Source organism: Hirundo rustica, chromosome 20 (genome assembly GCF_015227805.2).
Source record: "Hirundo rustica isolate bHirRus1 chromosome 20, bHirRus1.pri.v3, whole genome shotgun sequence".
NCBI classification, from domain to species: Eukaryota; Metazoa; Chordata; class Aves; order Passeriformes; family Hirundinidae; genus Hirundo; species Hirundo rustica.
Genome location: NC_053469.1, coordinates 1,901,350 through 1,920,766, shown reverse-complemented (window position 1 = coordinate 1,920,766; position 19,417 = coordinate 1,901,350). Strand labels below are relative to the sequence as shown.

At 47.0% G+C, this 19,417-nt stretch overlaps 1 protein-coding gene across 4 annotated transcripts in view; it reads left to right on the top strand.

Moving 5' to 3' along the window:
• DAB2IP (DAB2 interacting protein) overlaps positions 1-19,417 on the top strand; it is a 160,383-nt gene that overhangs the window by 33,559 nt on the left and 107,407 nt on the right. For all 4 annotated transcript variants that reach the window (XM_040083696.2, XM_040083698.2, XM_040083699.2 and 1 more), the window contains exon 2: positions 13,331-13,434. In XM_040083696.2, the coding sequence (XP_039939630.1) occupies positions 13,331-13,434 (104 nt within the window). The remainder of the gene's footprint in view (positions 1-13,330; positions 13,435-19,417) is intronic.

The window sequence follows — 19,417 nt, the reverse complement described above, 5'->3', positions numbered from 1 at the left end:
TGGAAGATTGATGAGCTGTAGGTGTCTGGGGGCTGTGGAAAATGCAGAAGTCAGAGGGAGGTTCTAGATTTTGGGGGTGATGTAATGTTGAATTCAAACCCTGCAAGTCTGGGGGAAGGAAGGAGCTGAGGGCCCCCTCAAAGGCTGATCCTCAGTGGAGTTTGCTGTCTCTGGCTGGGATTCTCAGCGATCAGGAATCCTTAGTGGGAGGTTGCCATAAATTCTGGCAGATTGAAGTTACTTCACAGGAATTGGCAATGTCTGCTTTGCCACGTGTATGTTTCCCAGACATCCTCTTGGCAGTTTTTGCACTCTGCAGCCTCTGGACCCTTTGCCAAGATCCCCCCAGGGCTCAGGTGAGCTGTGGCTCTGCTGGAGGAGCAGTGATACCTGCAAGTTGATCTTTTCCAAGGGATGTCACTTAGCAGATGCTTTTGGACAGGGAGCCTGCTGGGGGTCGAGCAATTCTTACACATTTACCTGGGAGGAGAAGACCTCTGCTGGCTCAGGATCCCTGTCCTGGTGTGGGACCATTCCCTGTGCTCCATCCCTCCTGGATGAGGAGTGTGCTGCAGCTGAGGCTGGAGCCCCCAGGGGTCTGAGGTGCTGCCTTCGCTGTGAGCCTCTTCCAGCCCCCTCTGTTTGTATCCAGCAGGCTGTGAACACACAGAGCTGTGTCTGAAAACTTGTGTTTATCTACTGCCACGGCCCACTCTCCCCCCAGTGGCAGTGCCACCCACCCACACCTGCCCTTCTGACACTGCTGCTGCTGCCTGCCCTCGGTAGGGGTGGAGGGATGGATCCCATCCCGCCCCAGGAGCAGCAGGAAAAGTCAGGCTGCAGTTACAGCTCACACAGCTCTGGGAGGGCTGAGACCCAATTTGGGAAATGGGTTTTGCTTCCTGAGGTGCAGACAGAGCCACTCCCTCAGGAAAGAGCTGCTGTGGTGCTTTCAGCCGGGCAAAGTGAGCAGAGTCTGCATCTTCTGTGCAAGGATCTGAGGGAAGGAGGGAAGAGCTTTGTGTTGGGACTCCAGATGGAGCCGGTCTGCTGCAGAGTGCGGAAAAACGTCCCGGACTTTGAACTGTGGGCAGTGATAGCAGCTTGTTCAATGGTTCATGTGATGGCATCCTCTGTTCTGGAGCTCTCTGGTCAGCCCCGGTGCCTTCACCACATTCATCACATTTCCGTGTGTTTGTCACTCTGCCCCTTTGGGAGGCCCAGGCTGGAGTATCTGAACGGTGACTCTGGTGGGGAGGGCAGAGCCGAGCAGGAGGGGAAGGCTGCTCTGAGGAGGCTGGTGGGATCCTGCCTCCAGCACGTTTAAACCGTGGCAGTTTGAGGGTGGGTAAAGCAGACAGGATTCACTGCTCTGGTAATCTCTGCTGGAATGAGCACAGTGCCTGAAACCCCCGGCTCTGCTCTCCACAGAGAGTCAGGACATGCTGCAGGTAAACATTAGTTAGATAAAAAAACTACCTGCAGAATCCTTGGACCATCTGTTCAGCTCAGAGACGTGTGGGATTGCGGGAGGAATCATGGCAGTAATTATAATTACTCCCGGGTGACCCCTCTGATGTAGCGGAAGGTACTTGGGAGGCAGAGAGGGGAGAAGGAGAATTTTCAGTGACAGCAGCCCCTGCTTGTGGCTGCGCTCGGGTCCGTGGCTGTCTCCAGGATCTCTCTCTGCTTCTCCTTACTCATGGTTGAAGGAATTGGGGTCAGTGGGAAGTGGTTTGAAAATTGCCTTTGCTGATAGAAACTGCTCACGGTGCTCCATTCACGGTCCCATCTCTGAGCCAAATGCAGCTTTGGCTTCAGGGCTTTCTTGTGTAAAACTCTGCAGGCAATCAGTTGGCATCAAAGCCCTGAGAATCTGAGAACATTGGAGTTCCTGATCTCGAAGGTTTAGTGTTCCTGATCCTTCTGTCTCTGTCAGCCTATGACTTAAATGTCTTGCTCTGTGTTCTGTTTATCACAGATGCTTTTCAAGGTGTTTTATGAAAAGGATTTTTATTAAACAGGCTTTCTTCTTCTTTCCTTTGTTGGCTGCTGTGAAGAGAAAACTGACTGATCTTCAGCAAAACCCAGAATTTCAGTGCACCGAACACTGAGCTGGGAGGCCAAGGTCAGGCTGGGTTTTTTTTTTCTCAGCACAGGCTATTCAGATACACATCTGTTGAAAACAGCTGGAATTTAGTCTTTCTTTCTCTGTTTGATGAAATCAAAACCTTTTAAGTGATAAATGAGAGATCGGCTTATACGCAAATAATCAATACCTTGGAGGTTCAGGCACTCGCTTGGGACAAGGGAAAATTGTCCCAGCATGTCCCAGAGTGACATAACAACTAAGGAGGTTTTATTATATTTAAAGCCAACTGAAATTGCACTCACCTCTCACTAATCTTTCCTAGCTGAAAATCTGTTCTGCAGCTCGTTGACAAAAAACGATGTTAGACAAGGAATTCCAGGTGGAATTTCTCCCTTTCCATCTCTGCAGGACTTTGTTTTTCATTTAAGGGCTGGGAGCAGGCGAGTGAGGAGCCCAGTAATAAATATTAGCAATAGGCTTGGTTTTTTTCTTTTTCCAAGGGTGGTGTCTTTTAAATGCCAGGAAAAGGAGACCTTCCTGCTTTGCACTTTTTAATGATCACTGCTTTGTTTTTCAAGTCTCTTTTGTGGCATTTTCTGTTTCACCACAGAAGTCTTTCAGTCTTTCATTGAAATTTTAACAGCATGGCTGACAGATGCCCATAGAAAAGATATGCAAAATGTTTAAAGCTGTGCTGTTTATAGGAAATATTCACTGGCAGCTGTGCTATTTTTAGCACCCGTGCTCCAGCTGAGACTTTGCTGTGTTTGTTCAATGCTTCATTGTCTAGTAAAAATCGAGACTAAATTTAATGACTTGGGAAGTGGTGCGTGGTGGAGGAATTCTGGAATTGTTTTGATATTAAACAATGCTTAAATCTCAGAATCCCTTTAATAAGCAAAAATTTAGAGTGAATTTATTGCAGGCAAATTTATTTGACTGACCCTTGAGCAGGAGCGAAGTGGCAGCAGTGCCTCGATTCCCTTTGCTCCTCCAGCAAACCCTGACCTGCCCCACCTCCTCCAGACACGTCAGAAATGCAGGAACATCCACACTCAGTGAGTGTTCTCTGTGAGAAATCCCTACGAGATCAAAAATGAACCAAGTTGTAAAAGTTCCCCTGGGAAACCCCAGTGGGAATCTCTGAGGAGCACTGTCACTTTTTGCTCATCCTTTCCTTTATCTCTGTTTGCAGCCCTCTCCTCCTGGTAGTCCCCTCCTTTTCCCCTGACAGTGTTCCTGAGAGGGGCTGACTGCTCTGAAAGGAATTAAGTGGCAGATTTGCTCTTGAGTAATGTGGAATGAGTTTTTATCTACAAGCCATAGGTACTAAATGAGAATGAGGTTAAAAACCCTGGTCTGAGTCCAAACTAGAATTGCTTTCAAAAACATGCTTCGAGGGGTTTCAGCAGACTTTTCATGATCACTCATGTATTAGAGTAAGTTTGTCTCCTTACAGCTGTGGCAGTCCAAACAATTTAGACACAGAGCTGCCTTTTAAAGCTTTTAAACCTGTATTTCCCTTGAAGGTCTTCTGGTGTGCCACTAATCCCCTAAGTTATTGCACTGAAGGCACTCTCTAATCCTTTAATTCACTCTGCTCTCAATAGAGATGGGAACGAGCTGGGTCAGGGAATGTTCTCATTTGGGCTTTATCAGTTTTGCTTTTTTCAGCTTATATACTACTGAGAGTTGTTTGCTTTCCTTTGCAACACTCCAGAGAATGTTTTAGAGTCAGACACTAATTGTTTGTGTGTTTGTGTGTATGCTTGTGAAAAAAGCTGCACCAGCCGCAGAACTCCCAACTCCTGGCACTGGTTTGTGCAGCCTCAGGTGAGGCTTTGGGAATCAGGGAATGGAAAAATGGATGGCTTTTTGTGAACTGTGAATCCGTTCCCCATCTAGAGCTGGTGAGGGTCAAGGAGCAGTGTCAGCCACAGGTAATATCTGGAAGCTTTTCTCCCCCAGACCTACACAGGAGAGAGATTCTGACAAATGTTTCTTTGGTGCTGAGGGTAAAGCTTTGAGGTGATGAGCAATGCCAGACAAGTGTTGTGGTTTTATTAATGAGCATAAACTCTAAAAGACTGGTTAGAGCAGCACATGGCCTGAATTTTGCAGGTTTGTGCTGTCCATTGGTTTTTTCCCTTGCGTGAGGGGCATGTTTTTATTGTAGGTCTGGTTTGGAGAGCCAGGCTGGGACCACGAGCAGCTCCTGGGGGCTCATTAGGAATCCCAGGCTCTCACACTGCTCCAGAAGTTCATCTTAAGTTGAGCATTGAAGCATTCAGTTGGAGGAAAAACATGCTCAGCAATTGTATGGACTTCACTGACAAGAATAAAGATGACCAAAGTTTTGCTTCGTTAACATTTGCACTGAAAGAGAAATCCTCAGATGCTGAGCACTTAATGTTTCCTTTTGAAGAAACCAATTTATGTGAAGTGCAAGTTTCTTTTGTACCTTATGTGCTCATATTTTTGGTTTCTTACAGCATTTCTGCATCGCTGAATTTCTTTTAGAGTCAGAGATCAAGCCTGGGCTTGTTCTGAAGTATCCAAATGTGGTAATAGGTGGACTGCTGTAAAATTTGGCGTTTGGAGTTAAATTACAGGATGCTTCTTAAGCTTCTTGGTTTCTATAGGAACAAGTAATAGTCATCCTTCATGATTAAGCAGTGTCCATGGTAACCAAACGAGCATGTTTTAAATGAAAGATATTTTCCCTTTACATTTTTAGCAGTCAGAGGTTACCAATTATTACCTTTATACCCTTAGACAAGAACACATTTTGATGGGGCTGGTGCGTTTGAAGTGAGAACATTTGGTGTTCATTTACATAACTCTGCTTCTAGGATCAACTGAAATTTGGGTGAACACCAAGACGAAATCTCAGAGAGGGCTGTGGGGTGCATTAACCTCCCCGGGAGGGTGATGTTGGTCACTAAATGCTGAATTGTTCTGCAGGGTTGCAGGGTTGCTGTTCAAGTGCCCATTTGCTCTTTAGAGTGACTGCAGGGCAGGAGTGGAGGGAGAAATTCCAACACAGAACTTTTAGGCATATTTTTTAGGATGGAAAACGCAAATGTCAGTGTTGGTGTAGGTAAGAACATCCCCCTGCTCCCTCCTGTTTCAAAAATAGGTTGGGAAGTGAAAACACGACTGGTTTTTAATGTTTCTTGTCTCTCATTGGCACTGGTGTTGTTTGCTTGAAAACTGCAGTGAGTGTGTGCAGCTGCCACCTGCGAGTGTTTGCAGAGCAGGTTTGTGGGAGAGGAGCAGAAATACCCACCCACCCCCAGAGGAAATAAAAGGATCAGTCACAATAAATTAGGATTTACATTCCGCAATTCCTAATAGTGAAACAATTGCTAAGAGAGTCTGAGCAGCCAGAGCAGAGATGGATGGGGAACAGCAGTGAGCAGGGATGGATTCTCAGCAGGGTTCTGGGCACAGGGGTGCATTGCCCAGGTGTGCAGAGCTGCTGAGCCTGACACAGCTGCCTGTGCACACACTCACATCCACACACAGCAAAGGCACAGCAGCTGTGCGAAAAATAACACTCATTTTATAAGCATTATCTTCTATTAATGTGTATTAATATATGCATATAATGTAACGTGCAGGAGACTTGTTTCTGTTTGCTAGGGGAACTCTGAGGCCTCTTATATTAACGTCTGGAAAAGCAGAAAATCCCTCTCAGCTACCCCTAACCCTGTCCCCAACCCTAACCCTCCCTAACTTGAACTGGAGAAGGAGCAGTGCTTCCAGACTTTGCTGTCACTGCTGCTTTGAGTTGTTTCCTCATGACAGATACTGTATTTTGGTGGGTACCAAAATTCACTGCCATCCATTACTTCAAATCCAGTATTCTTCTGTGAATTGTTCTTCCAGTGAAACTCCTAAATAGGCAGTGTTCAATCCCAACCTTGTGCCTTCCTGAGCAGAGTTACATTTCCCTGGCTGTTGAGGCAGTCTGGGGTGGGTGAGCTGGCTCTGGGCATTGAGGCTCTCTGAGAGCCACATGCACCCTGTGAAATTCAAATCTTAATGTTTGGTCTGTTATGCAGATGGATGTGAACAGAGATACATGTGTGACCCCATTTATCTCTCTAATGAAGTGCCATCAATAGAACATCTGTTTCTTCGCTGTAGAAGATGAAACCTCTGATGAATCATGCTTATAAATTAAGTATTTATTTATGTAATTTGCATTTTACCAGTACAAACCTGTTCCAGCAGCCACCATGCACGGCTGGAAAAATGGCCTGGGAATGAACTGTGTGAAGTTTTCCTTTCTCCTGAGGGTGCTCTGTGTGAAGGGAGCTGTTCTGGCCCGCTCAGCTCAGCTGCCCAGGTCAGTTCTGGGGAAAGCCCCCAGCAGCCCTGTCCTGGGCGGTGTGTCCGGGTGACAGGGAGGTGAGAGGGACGGGAATTGCAGAGTGTGGAAGTTTCTCCTTGCCCTCAGATTGCCTCTGTGGATAAAGTGCTGCAAGGAAGCGCGTGGTGACAGAGCAGAATCTTTGCAGGAAGGTTCAGCGTGATGGATGAGCCTAATTTAAATCTCCCCAGAGCTGGCTCCTTGTTCTCCACACTCCGTGTTGCTTGTCTTTATCATCGCATGGGAGGAAGCTGATGTTCCACTTCACTTTATCATCCTTTCCACTTTCACCAGGCTATTGGCAGTCGCCACGATCTGGCCCCCAACCGGGACAGGATTTCAGCTTTTGCTGATGTATTTTTTAAGTCTGAGCTTGATTTCAATTTCACCCCGGAGAAAAGGCTCCTAATGATATGCCGTTAGCAGAGGAGGAATTTGTTCTGTGGATACCATAGCGGAGGAAGATAAATATCATACATATTTTATTTCAGAGACTAATAAAGAAAGAATAAAAATACCAAATATATATACACATATCTAGTTAAGAAATACCAGACAGTAAAATGGAGTTTGTACTACAGGCTGCTCAATCAGCATGATTTGCTGTTTGTCTTTTGAAAGGGAGGGTCATTTTCTGGATGCCTTGTGTTCCATCCCTGGCACCAGGTCTGGGGACCTGCAGCTGTGCCTTGTGCACGTGGGTCTGATCTGGGCTCCAGGCCTGGAGACCTCAGAAGTTGCTCTATTTTCAGACCCCTCACGGTGAGGATTACCTCAGCTTTCCTTTCCCATTAGTGCTATTCTCTTCTTTCCCTTTCGCCCTCGGAGAGGGATTTTTCCTTGACGAATACATTTAATCTGTCTCAGGTAAAGGATGTGTTCCCCCTGGGTTTCTGGGGGGCAGGATTTGCCCTGGGTGTCTGTCAGAGTGCCCGGCTGTGCTGGGATGTCTCCACAGCAGGGAAAATGCAGAGAAAGCGCAGGGAAAGTGCAGGGAAATCGCTCTTAACTCCACTGACCATCAAACGCCCCAGCAGCCGGAGCACGGCCGGAGAATTCCCAGCGCTGCTGCTGCCTCGGGGCTGCGAGCGCTTGGCCAGCCGAGGGCCTCCAGCTCCATCTAGTGAGGCACCGGGATGGCGGCGGTCACACGCATCCCCTGCCGGAGAGGGCACGGCTTATCCCGGGATGGAAATCCCACCTCAGCTTTCCCGGAGAGACGGGCTGCGGCACCCGGCGGCCAGAGCCCGCGGGAGGTCAGGAGAGGAGTCTGTGCTGCTTGCACACGTCAGAAAGCACCGTGGCAGCTGCTGGGAGAAGAGTTCTCTCCCTGGGTAACAGAAAATAGAGGAGTAGATACATATCAAGTACTCAGGAAAATAGCAGAGCTTTTTTCAGTACTAGATTCAAGAGCCATTAATAGCACTGGCTCAGGAGCAGGATGAGGAATATTAAATCCACAGTATCCAGGAACCTGACACAGAGATGAGGGGAAATCCATTAAAGTGCACAGCGTGCCGTGGCAAAGGTCAGCGTCAGTCCAAATCATTATTTAACAAAGAAAAAGCTCTTTCAGGAGTTCTTATCCCACTTTGAGAGAAGATGGTAACAGATTTTAGCTGAGGGAACCAGTGTGTTCTGATGTTTTCTGGGAATTGTTTTCTGTATTCCAACCATTTCTAGCAAGGCTTTTCAGTTCACACAACCGTTCCAGCCACTGTTCTTGGAGCTGCAGAGAATTTTGTGGCTCTGAGTGGTGCTTCAGGTGCCTTTTGCTGCTTTTAGGCAGGGGCACAGTTATCAGAGACACACTGAATGTGGTGCTTGTAACACTGAAGTCACCTGTGGGGAAAACAAAGGTACTGGTAAGAATCTGGATCAGTTTGGTGTAATTGCCGTGGGGAGCATTAATTATAGGCATAGACTCAGTTGTTTAATTCAAAGTATTTTGTGCCAGTGTTGTCCAGAAGGCAAGTAATGATCCCAATTTATTTTTTTGTTCTGTATGTAAACAGTTAGATAAGGGAGAGGGGTTTTTACAAGCTGTAGGTCTGTAAACAGTGTCCTTAATTGTCTGGAAAGGTCATGAGAGCATGAGAAAATGTGCAACTATTTCTGCTTGGAGCATGAAATGAGTGGGGAATAAATCAGTGGTTCTGATGTGGAAGAGTTGTGGGTACAGCCAGGGGGATTGCTGGGCTTTGTGGAAGTTTATGAATGTTTAAACCACAGATTCTAAGATGCAAAAAGAAATCATTTTATTCTAAAGTGAGAAGAGGGGGCGACACAACTTCCCTTAGCCTGGAGAACACCCTCTCTGTGTTCATTAGCTTTGCTTTCAGAGGAGTCTGCTTGTTCAGAGGGCACCAGCACCTGCCCTCACTTCTGCTTCATGACCATTTTCATTTAAAAGCCCATTTTATTGCCTAATAAAGGTTTGGCTTTTAATTAATTTTGTATGGTTCTGATATTGCTGCAGGGATTGGCTGGAATTCTCTGTGGATCAGCAGGGCTCTGGGGGATATATTCCAATAAACTCTTCTGCAGGTAACTGAACCACGAAAGGTGGCCCTGCAGCTGCATCCCCGGGCCAGCTGATGGGAGCAGGAAGGGCTTTCATCACCTCTCACAGCTCCTTTGCCACTGGAAATCAGACATCTCTGCTTCCCACTCAAAGTCCTTCACGCCTCGTGAAGGGGAAAGTTGGCTCAGCTCAGTGTTTATCATTTTCAGTCGTTGTCTGTTCCGCTTTTTAAAAGTGCCTCTATTCCCTTCCAAATCCCCATTTGGATTCAGACTAAAGATCCGTCTTTTTTCCCAGGCTCCTGTGGCCACCCAAAGCTGTCTGAAATGTAGATTTTTCTGCAGCCTCTCCTGAGTATATGGAATCACACAGACACCACAGATACCTGTTCTCCGGGGATTCTTCTTAATTTGTAAATGCTACCGTGAGCCATGTTAAATCACTGTCACCGTGCCTCCTCCTCTCCTCTCTTGGGTTTGTAATAAGGACTTATTAGATAATGCAGAAATTAGAGGAATAACACCTAAATTCATTAAGCAATAAAATTAATTCACGGCCTGTAATTGTTTGAGCAGGAGACCGGTAATTCCTGTTCCCTCTGGTTTCACAGAAACTCCACCCTGGCAGGCGCTGGGGCACCTGCGATGCCGGGCAGTGCCCGGTGGGGCAGGACAGGGAGGAGCTCAGCGCCGAGCTCGGGAGCAGCCTGACCTCTCCAGGGCTGCCTGCGGCACCTTTCCCACCGGCTCTTGCTTCTGGAGAGCTCGTGATTCCCTGCATCACCTCCAGCCCATCTGGAGAAGTTCCGCGGTGCTCCAAAGTCTCCTTTCCCTCGGCACGTCCGGGCGGTGGGAGCAGGAACCTGCGCTCCTGCCGTGTCTCCCGGTGCTGCTGCCTGCTCTGGCATTCCAGTCATACTTCTCTTTCTCGCTGCCTCTGATGAAGTCATCACCTCTCCTTCTCTCCTTCCCGGCTCGTTCCCAGTGCCATGGCATGTGCGCTGCTCACCAGCACGGCTTCCTTCTGGTGAGTTCAGGGACGTGATTTCTCCTCGCTGACTCCTCTCCCAGCGCTCAGGTTGGACCTCCCTTTCTTGTTTGGAGCTGGAGCAGGTTCTTATCAGGAAATCAACTTGCTGGGAAGTGCCTGCTTGTTATTCCTTCCAGCGGCCTCGCTTTGCTTTGTTCACGCTGTCTCTTGCACTGGCTGATCCCTGGAATTGTGTGACGGGGGGGAGTGTGAAGAGAGATGAGCAAACAGGAGTTCATGTCTTTTATTCTCCATAATGAGAGCGTGATCCTGATGATCTCTTGGACTAGTTGGGATTCACAGGAGCAGGTAATGCAAATGGAAGAACACCTCACTTGCTAAGTGGAAAGTAAACAGTGGTAACAGTTGTTTGTGTGTTTGTTACACGTAACAACCTGCTTGGAGCAGTGTCTGGGAACTGGAGTCGAATTAGGCAGTGATGTTGGATGGGTTAAACAAGAGTTTGGGTGCCAGGAGCTGCTCACAGCCTGTTCTGCTGCTGCCCTGGAGCCTTGGGGGTTTGCTGTGCTGCTCCGTAACGATTCCGCAGCATGAAAAACAGGCATGGAAGAGTGCAGTGAGGATTAATTATTCTGTCAGTTCCAGTGCCTTGAATTAGTTAACAAACCAAATGTGTTTATTACTGTACCGAAAGAGTTTCGGAAATACTCACAAGCCCAAGGTCCTAAATGATTGTGCAGAGTTTGCAGTGCTGTGTGTCCTTTTGGCAGTGGGATATGTTCAACTTTAAAACCTCCTGGTGTCTTCCACAGCCAACAATGTGCTGTGGGGATAACCTGGGAGAGCTTTCAGGGGCTTGATAATTTCAAGGAAATTCCTCTTTGAAGATCTTACTCTGCACAGGAGTAAAACCAAAACATTGCAGCCTTCTGTAAATATTTGGAAAGGCAGGAAGCCCTGTTGTTTGTTTCTCTCTCTCCGGTGTCGTATAACGTGGATGAGCCTTGGGCTCTCTGAGCTATTGAGAGGTGACTCAGAACTGCCACCGAGTCTGTCCAGAGATGGAAGTTCAGGAGAGGTTGGGAAGAAAAGGCTGAAATCAGACGCTGAATCTGATCTCTCATAGCTTGCTTATTTTATGCACAAGTGGGCAAATTTGACAGAAATCACAGCAAATAAGGCTGGAAGGAATTTCAGGAGGTGTCTGGTACGTGTCTGGCCCAGGAGAGGGGAGGGAAGGAAAGGAAGCCCATTGTCCCTGAACCTCCTTGGGCAGGGAGAGCTCTCCCTCTGGACCATCAGTTCCAGTGTGTAAGTGTCCATGGCAAGATGGGATCGTTTCCAGTGCCTAACCCAAATACCTTCTGCTGCAAATTGAGACATTTGTTTCTCATCCTCCAGTGACTGTGGAGAGTTTTTATTATTGGCTTACAGTACCCTTTTCCATGGCCCTGGGCTTGCTGTGGCAGCGTGGCTGATGCCAGGCCCTGGGCACAGTGACCCGGCCTGAGATGGTGCCTCCAACCCTGAAGGAGTAAAAAGGGCACTTAAACCTTTATATATTCATACTGCTCACCATGTAAAGCTGCTCTGCTGTACATTCCTGGAGTTACTAATTTACCTGTAAGCTATTTTTATTAACCTTTAAAACAAACAGCTCCCCCCACATCCCCCCCAACACCCACACCCACCCCTCCTTCTGGTTATTTCTGGTTCCTTACAGAGGGTTTTGTAACGTGTCTCTCCTGCAGTGAAACCCACAGTGCTTAAACAGAGCTAAAATGGAGATTTGACTCCAAACATTTCATGAGCCATAAGTTTAATAATTACACGAGGGTTTAAGTGCTAAGCCAGCTCTGTGTTTGGTCTGGGGTCACACTGATGTGTTTGCTGGCTCTGCTTGGGGTACATTTTAATGATGAAGTAAGAAGCTAAGTTGGGGGGCTGTTACCCCCATACAGGTGCTTTCCCTCGGTGCTGAGCAGTGTTTGGGGCTGGGGAGCACATGGTGAAAGTAATTTCTTGTAGTTGCCCTTCACGTAATGCCATCGTTCCTGTTTTCCAGCCAGGTGTGTGAGAAATGCTTTAAACAATGTTGGTTTTTCCGGTCATTAAGAAAATGCAAAGCAGCTTCTTCAGTTGTCATCTCGAGCTCACTTTCAAAATGCTGTAATCAAGTAGTTTCTTTATGACAGCCCAAAAACAAAAGAAAGCTCAAAGGAATGGGGGTAGGAGCCTGAATCTTCTGAGAGGAGATGACACCAAAGGATTTTACTGCTTGAGATTCAAAGTGCAGCTTTCTGCAGAGAAAGTGCCCCAGACATTTGAGGGCTTGGCTGGAAGCTGGGGAGGCAGGGAGCTGCTGCTTTGGGCTGGCTGAGTTTCACACAGGTTACGTGGCGACTGAGGAAGATGTCACTGAGCCAGCACCTCACCCCATCCATAGCTGGGATCTCAAACTGTTCTTTTGGAATTGTTTAAGACACATCTCAGGCGTTGTTGGGTGGAATCGCTGCTGTTGGTTGTTTCTTACAGTCAGGCTTTGGCAAGGGCAGAACCCTGCTGAAGAGACAACCTCCATGGAGATGCTTGGCTAAGGACACATCTGGAATGGTTTTGGGAAGGGAAGCTTGTTACAAGGTCTGAGCATCACTGAATGGCAGCTTGGAAATAAATGTGGTTTTCTGAGTTCCATGGTGCTTTCAAAGAGGGTTTGTGAACTGAGGACACACCACCTTACAGTAGCTGACCTGTCCTAACATCTTTCTGAATCTCCTCAGTGTTGAGCATAGCTGTTAACTTTGCCTTTTCAGCCCTTTCCCTTCCTTGCCAATGGGGAAGGAGGTAAGTATTCCTATCCTCGTTTTATACTTTAGCAAAAGCAGGATTTAATGATTTTTTCCTGGTTCCAAAGCGAATTGCTAGAGAATTAGCGAGCTAACTTAAGCATCCTGTGCCTCTAACCCCCATTAGCAGTTTCCTCCAGGAGGATCAAACCCACGAGTGCACGCATCCGTACTTTGCATATAATTCTCACTCATCTCAATACAGGTTCTGTTTACTCATCTGCAGACTGGAAATAATGATAATGCCAACCTGTCAGGCATTACCTGAAGCTTACAGTTGTATAAAAAAATGCTAATTGTTGAAGGTGAAAGTCTTGCTGATGGAATGTTCCGGGCGGCTCGGGGAAATGCCAGTGGAATCCGTGGGGTCGTGGCGCTGGCTCGTTCGCGAGGACGCTTCGGGGGGAGACGCCACATTTTGCAGGGCCTGCTGGCGTTCCTGGGCTGTCCCTGCGCTGCTGGGTTTGTTTGTAACTGTCCCTCGTTCTGTGTGTCCCCAGAGTCCCCCCCGGAGCGGTGCGGGCAGCGGCGCAGCATGCCCAGCGGCATCTCGGAGAAGAACCCCACCATGGAGCCCGCGGCCACCACGCCTTTCCGCGTCACGGTCAGTGCCTCCCCTCTGCAGCGCTGCTCTGGGACCCTGGGGGGCTGCCAGGGGGAAAGGGACCTGCTCACCCCGAGAGGAGAGGTGCTGCCTGTGAAACCGGGTGCTTACGTGTTTGTAGGAAGCTGGGGTGCTGTTAGATACTGTTAGCAGCAGGCAGCTGGCAGATGTGTCCTGGTGGAGCAGCAGGGTTTGAATGGAGTCTGGAGCTTCACTTGGGAGACTTTCCTGAAGAGGTTTCCCTGGTGAGTCCTGGTGCAGAGTATTCCTGGGTGCAGTTACCTGTTTGCAGCTGTACAGTGTGTGCTCACACTCCTACAGAGAGAAAAGCTCCTCTAGAGGAACCTGTCATTAACTCACGGGACACCTGCCAAGCTGGGATTGCCCAGAGCCTGGGATCCTGTCCCAGCAGGAGCCTGGAGGAGCTCCATGCTTCAATCCCCGTGCTTTGAGGTGTCACTGGTTGTTCTGACAGTGGTCTTGGCACTGCTGTGTCCATTGACAGACAGGAACAGGGACCCCAGGAAAGGGATCTGTGAGTGCTGAGCCCTGGCTGTCACTGCCAGTGTCAGCACAGTGTGAGGAGTGTGAGCACAGACACGTCAGGTGCCTGGGCTGGCTCTCATTGCACACAGCTATTTTTATTCAGAGAAGTCACAAATGGTCCTGCAGCAGGTTTGCTCCGTGCAGGTCTTCTCTGCAGGCCACACCTTCTTTACAGGCTCGGCTGCTGCTTACCAAACTCAGGGAGGCAGAACCAGAATTTCAAAGGAAAGACAATGGTGCAATCTGAAAAAAAAATAATCTGTGCACACCCAGTTCACCTGAGAATATTTGCACTGGTGAATGAGTCATGATTAGCAGTTTGGACAAGGAGTTTATTTTAGTTCTAGAGATTATTCTTCCAGCCATCAGAACTTACTGATCTCAGTGAATGAATGTCCTTGAACCTTAAACAACTACTGCTGCTTGGTGCAAACGGCAAAACATGATGGGAAAATCTGGATTCTTCACAAGACGGAGGATTTGGGAATATTTTTCTTAGTGTCCCTACAGTCAAAGAAAATAAAAAGCTGTTTATTCCTTTCCAGTGGCATATATCCTGCTTTTTGAGTTTTTAGAGAAGCCATTCCAGCTTTGAGCAGGTCAGCCCCTGGTGGTGGAACAGCTGACGTGGGATGCAGCTCTGTTACTCAGTGTGGATTAAATAAGGGCAGCCATCACGCGGGTAATACGTGGCATTTGTCTTCTCTGAGTTCAAATCCAGCCTCATCTCATTTCTCCCCTGCTCCCCCTCCGAGTGTCACTGCATTAATATGAATGGCTTCATTAGGTACAGTTGGTGCTGCTGCCCAGCCTTCAGCAGATGTCTGACTTTAGAAATATATTCTCCCTCACCTTCCTTCATTAACCAGAGGAACATTAGCAGTCAGTCCACTCCAGCCACTGGGAATAGTAATTAGTGCCTTAGTTTAGTGGTAATGGGATTATTACTTTTGAGCCTCCTGTTGTAGGTTAGGAAATTGTAAGCTTTTCATATTTTACAGCTGATTGTTCTTCCCTGACATCTCCATCCTTCTGCTGTTGAGTCTCCAAGGGCCTGGGAAGCTCAGGAGCCGTTGGATTCTGCTGTTTTGGCAGTGTTGCACCCACAGTTGCTTTCTTTCATTTCAGAACTAGAGCAAACTAGGGTGGAAATTTGGGAACTTCCCTTGGGAGTTCCCTTCCCATACAGAAGTCTGCCAGGCAGGTTACAGATAATTGGGCATTGTGGGTTTTGAAAACAAGAGCTCTTGGTAGCTTTTGAATTATAGATTATAAACCTTGAAATCAAGTGTTAAGATATCTATATCTTCATATGTGACTTAACTGTTCTTACCCCTTCTCCTAAAAGAAATTTTTAATGAAGCTTCTTAAACTTGGAAAAATCTCCTCTAGTCCTGGTTATCTCATGCTGTACAAGAATTACTTTCCATGTAAATCCCTCCCTTCCCTTCCGTGCTCTCAGAGCTCGGTGTGAGCTGATGCAGAATGAGAAATTCAAGGCTCCAACCCAAGTGGTCCCTGAGTTGAGGTTCCTTGTCCTGAGCCTGCTCTCAGATTTTAGTCTCCACTTCCAGCGGGCACCTGGCAGCAGCTGGTGATGCTGCAGGGTTGGAGACACCACCGTGGTTAAAGCATTGCTTTCAGGAGAAGCCAGGGAAACGTTTTGCCTCTCTGCATTGAATCCCAAGAGCTCGAGGTGTGAGAGGGATTAAACCTGAAATTCCTGGGGTGTTTTGTCAAACTCAGGGGCCAGAAGCTGGGAAAGTCTGCTGAGTGCCAGTGAAATCCTCACTGTGCCCACCTTGCAGGGAAGTGGTGCAGGGGAGGATTTGCTGAGGCTCACTGGGGAGGACTCACTCCCATCCCATCAAGCACTGCCATCTATTGACTCCTTCTGTTAGAGCCTGATTTACTTCGTTTTCTAGGAAAATATCTCAGGCCAAGCAAAGTCCAAATTGCCAGAAAACTTGAGGAAGTATCTGTATTCTGTATTTTACTACACAGAATTTAGGATTCCTTTCTCCGGCCCTTTAATCTTTAATTCTAGCCATTAATAATTTGCTTTCCAGGAGCACCAAAAACACCTCAATACTTCTTCTGGTTGAAGCCACATTGGCTCCAAAAATTGCCCAAAACTACACCAAAACACAGTTTTTCTTCTCCTTGCAACATGAACTTGTTTTCCTGCAGTTTTCCTGCCTGTTTGGGCTCGGTACACAGCTGAATTTGCAGTGATCCGTCATAAGCTACTCTTACAGCATTCCTCCATCTATCCTGGTTTTAATCCTTGATAAATGAAGTATTAAATACTAATGGCAGTAAATGGAAACTCCTGGAGAGATGAAAGTGAAGAGCCCTTCTGCCATTCCTCTTCACTGAACATAATCCTAAATAACGGGATCCCAGTTCGAGCTGCTGAGGACAAGATATTGAAAGATTTTTTCCCCCAAGTATTTGCCTGTGTATAGTACACCCTATTTTCCATTTTAATTTTTTTTTTTTTTTTTTTTTTTGAAAAGCAGTCATGTAAATTATATTATAATGATTTGACTTTGGAGAATTTATGTTCCTGTATTATGTGGAGAGTGGAACGGCACTTCCCTCGGCATGATCACCCCTCTTTAATTGAAATGTAATTGTTTACTAAACCATTGCAGCTCAAAGGGAAAATTACTGTCATTTTGGTCCGTGGCTGCATACATTAAAGTGCCCCTTTTGTAGGGATTGAATTTAAGGAGAATAGGAACATTATCACAGATGATATATAAACATAAAGCCATTATCATTAAACTGTCAGCTGCAACTGACTTTGGGTAACCGGTGTTAGTGGCAGCAAGAAATATGGAAATTACTTGGAGAATGTATCTGTCAGTTCAGTCACCACTTCTGCAACAGGACATGCTTGGAAGCTTTGGAGTTGTGAGCATTTTAGAGAAGAAAAATGAGGCCATTTGGAGCCTTTGCAGTTAATTCCAGCCCCCCTGGAACTGCTTGGCAGAACTCAGGAGGGCTCAGCTGGCCTTCAGAGGGGTTTGTCAGGCACCCAGACCTTGTACCTTAAACATCCTTTGGGGATGGATTTCCAGGCTCTCCACAGAGGTGCTTTGTTCTTACCACCCTCCTTTTCCAGCTGGGAAAATTGAGGGAGGGAAAACTTAGCTAACTTAAATTTGATTGTGCTCCAAAGCCCAAAAATACATCCTGAGCTGAATTTCTTCATTTCTAATTCCCAATCCTGGTGTTAACCACTAGCTAAGCTATTCCTAATTACCTCTCTGAAATCCTCCTCAGTTTCAAGAGAATTAAATATTCTCCAAATTGATGCTCTAATGTGAAAATGAGTAAGTGGGTTCCTGGACTCCCAAGTCCTTGTTCCTAGCACAGAAATGCCTTGACTTTCTTACTTTCTCTGCCAGCACCTCACGTTGTCAAATTTCTAATTGCTTGTTATTTAAATTAAAGCCCTCTGCCTTATTTTTCTAAGTCATCTTATTAAGACAAATCTATGAGTATTCTTGATCTTTAATTTTTGCTTGTCCTTTATGAGACATGAGATAAATTCTAGTTAAGGTATGAAGGATAAATTTCATTTTGAAAAAGGGAATCTTGTTCCCTACTCAATGCTCCCTAGCACAGGGATTGGAAAGTGAACCAGACTGTAAAGATATTTTTAATTCTTTGAGCCTGACCTTGTATCTTGAATTTTTTTTTAAATAAACCTGGACTTTCCAAATGAGGGGTACTGCAAGGCAGCATGGTCAGAGATAGGAGGGAATGTCAGATTTCAGCACGGAGCTGCAGTCCAAACCACTGAGGATTTATGATGTGCATCAAGCAGGAGACAAGAATGACGGGATAAAAGACATGGTGCTATGACCTGCTTCACTGAAAGGGGCTCAGCAAGGCAGGGTATGGATTTTTTCCCTTTTTGAACTGAGTATGTTCCAGGGAGGTCTCTTTGTCAGAGCCTGCAGCTGGCTGAAGGACAGTTTTAGAGAAAAGAGGAGCATAAGAGCTCATCAGCAGCTTAATTCACACACTGAGGCCACCTCTCCATGGAGGTATCAGTGGTCCTGTTGTAGTTTTTGTGGGGTCCTGGCCTGCTCTTGGTGGCAGGGGTGCTTGGACAGCAGAGGGTTCCCAGCAGGAGCAGGGCTGGCTCTGGTGAGAAGCACTGAGCAGGAGATGGGACATGTCCTGGTGCTGCCACATCTGCAGGAGGCTTGTGAGGATCCTCACAGTGCCCTGGCTTACCCTGCAGCTTCCACCGAGAGGGAAATGCCACAAATCACCAAATTTCTGTGCCCCAACACCACTGGAATGTGTTCTGGACTAGGAGCTCACCTTGCTGCTTCCTGTGTGGAGCTTGGGCAGTGGATAAACAGGGAAACCTGTGCTTCTGGGGAGGATGAAGTCAAATACTGTGTAGCTCTGGGGTGGGAAAGGGGAAAACAAACGTTTCAGGAAGTTGCCTGTCTCTGCAGAGCGTATAAATTGGCACAATTCCATTGATTTTGGTCAGCTACTCCAGATGTTTCCACTTTCTCAGCCTCTGAGGACACTGGGCTGATCCCTCTGGGCTGTGTGAAACCCGTGACTCCGGGCAGGGCTCAGGGTCCCAGGGTGAGCAGCGGAAATCCTTGGGACTGGGACAGATTCCCTGTGCCAGGAATGAGAAGGGAAAGGAGTGAGAGGGAGAAAGCAGCTCCAAACTCCCTCTCCCCAGAAACTCTGAGCAAGTTTTTGTGAGATAAACTTGGGTTCTCCAGATTTCACGACTCTCCTCAGATCCCTCCATTCCTCCACTCCTGGAGAAGCAGTGTTGTAGCCAGATGAGAAATACCAACAGCTCCTGTGTGTTTTCATGGGGAGAGCCCATGGGAGGAATATTTAACATTTAGGCAGTAAGTAGGGCTAATAGGAAATGCTAATTCACATTTCATTCTTTTGATCAGTGTATATTGAATGATAATTACAGTGATGGTACTTGGCACTTCTGTAGCACCTTTCATCTGGAGCTGTTAAAGTGTTCTGCCAATCTGAATGAATTCAGGCTTGCAGGCACTGTGGGGTTGCAATTTATCATAATGCCTGAAAATAAATGGGAAGCTAAGGCCTGGGAAGATTATAGCACTTTCCTATCATTCAGAATCTGTGTGAAACAGTTGGGGCTGTGTGGTAGTGCTGCTGGTCATCTCAGAAGAAACAAAACCAACTCAAGGCATCACTATAAATGGTGAAAGTGGTTTAAACCCACCAGGTGACCGGCCTCTACTCTCTAAAACATGCCTGTTTGGCATTTTTTGTGGTTATTTACCAATTCAATATGCATTTTTGTTTGAATTCCCCCCACAAAGACAGAGAAACAACCCCAGATTCTCCCTGGATTTTTTCAGCAATGTACTTGAATCCATATCCTTTCTTTAGAGACTTCCAT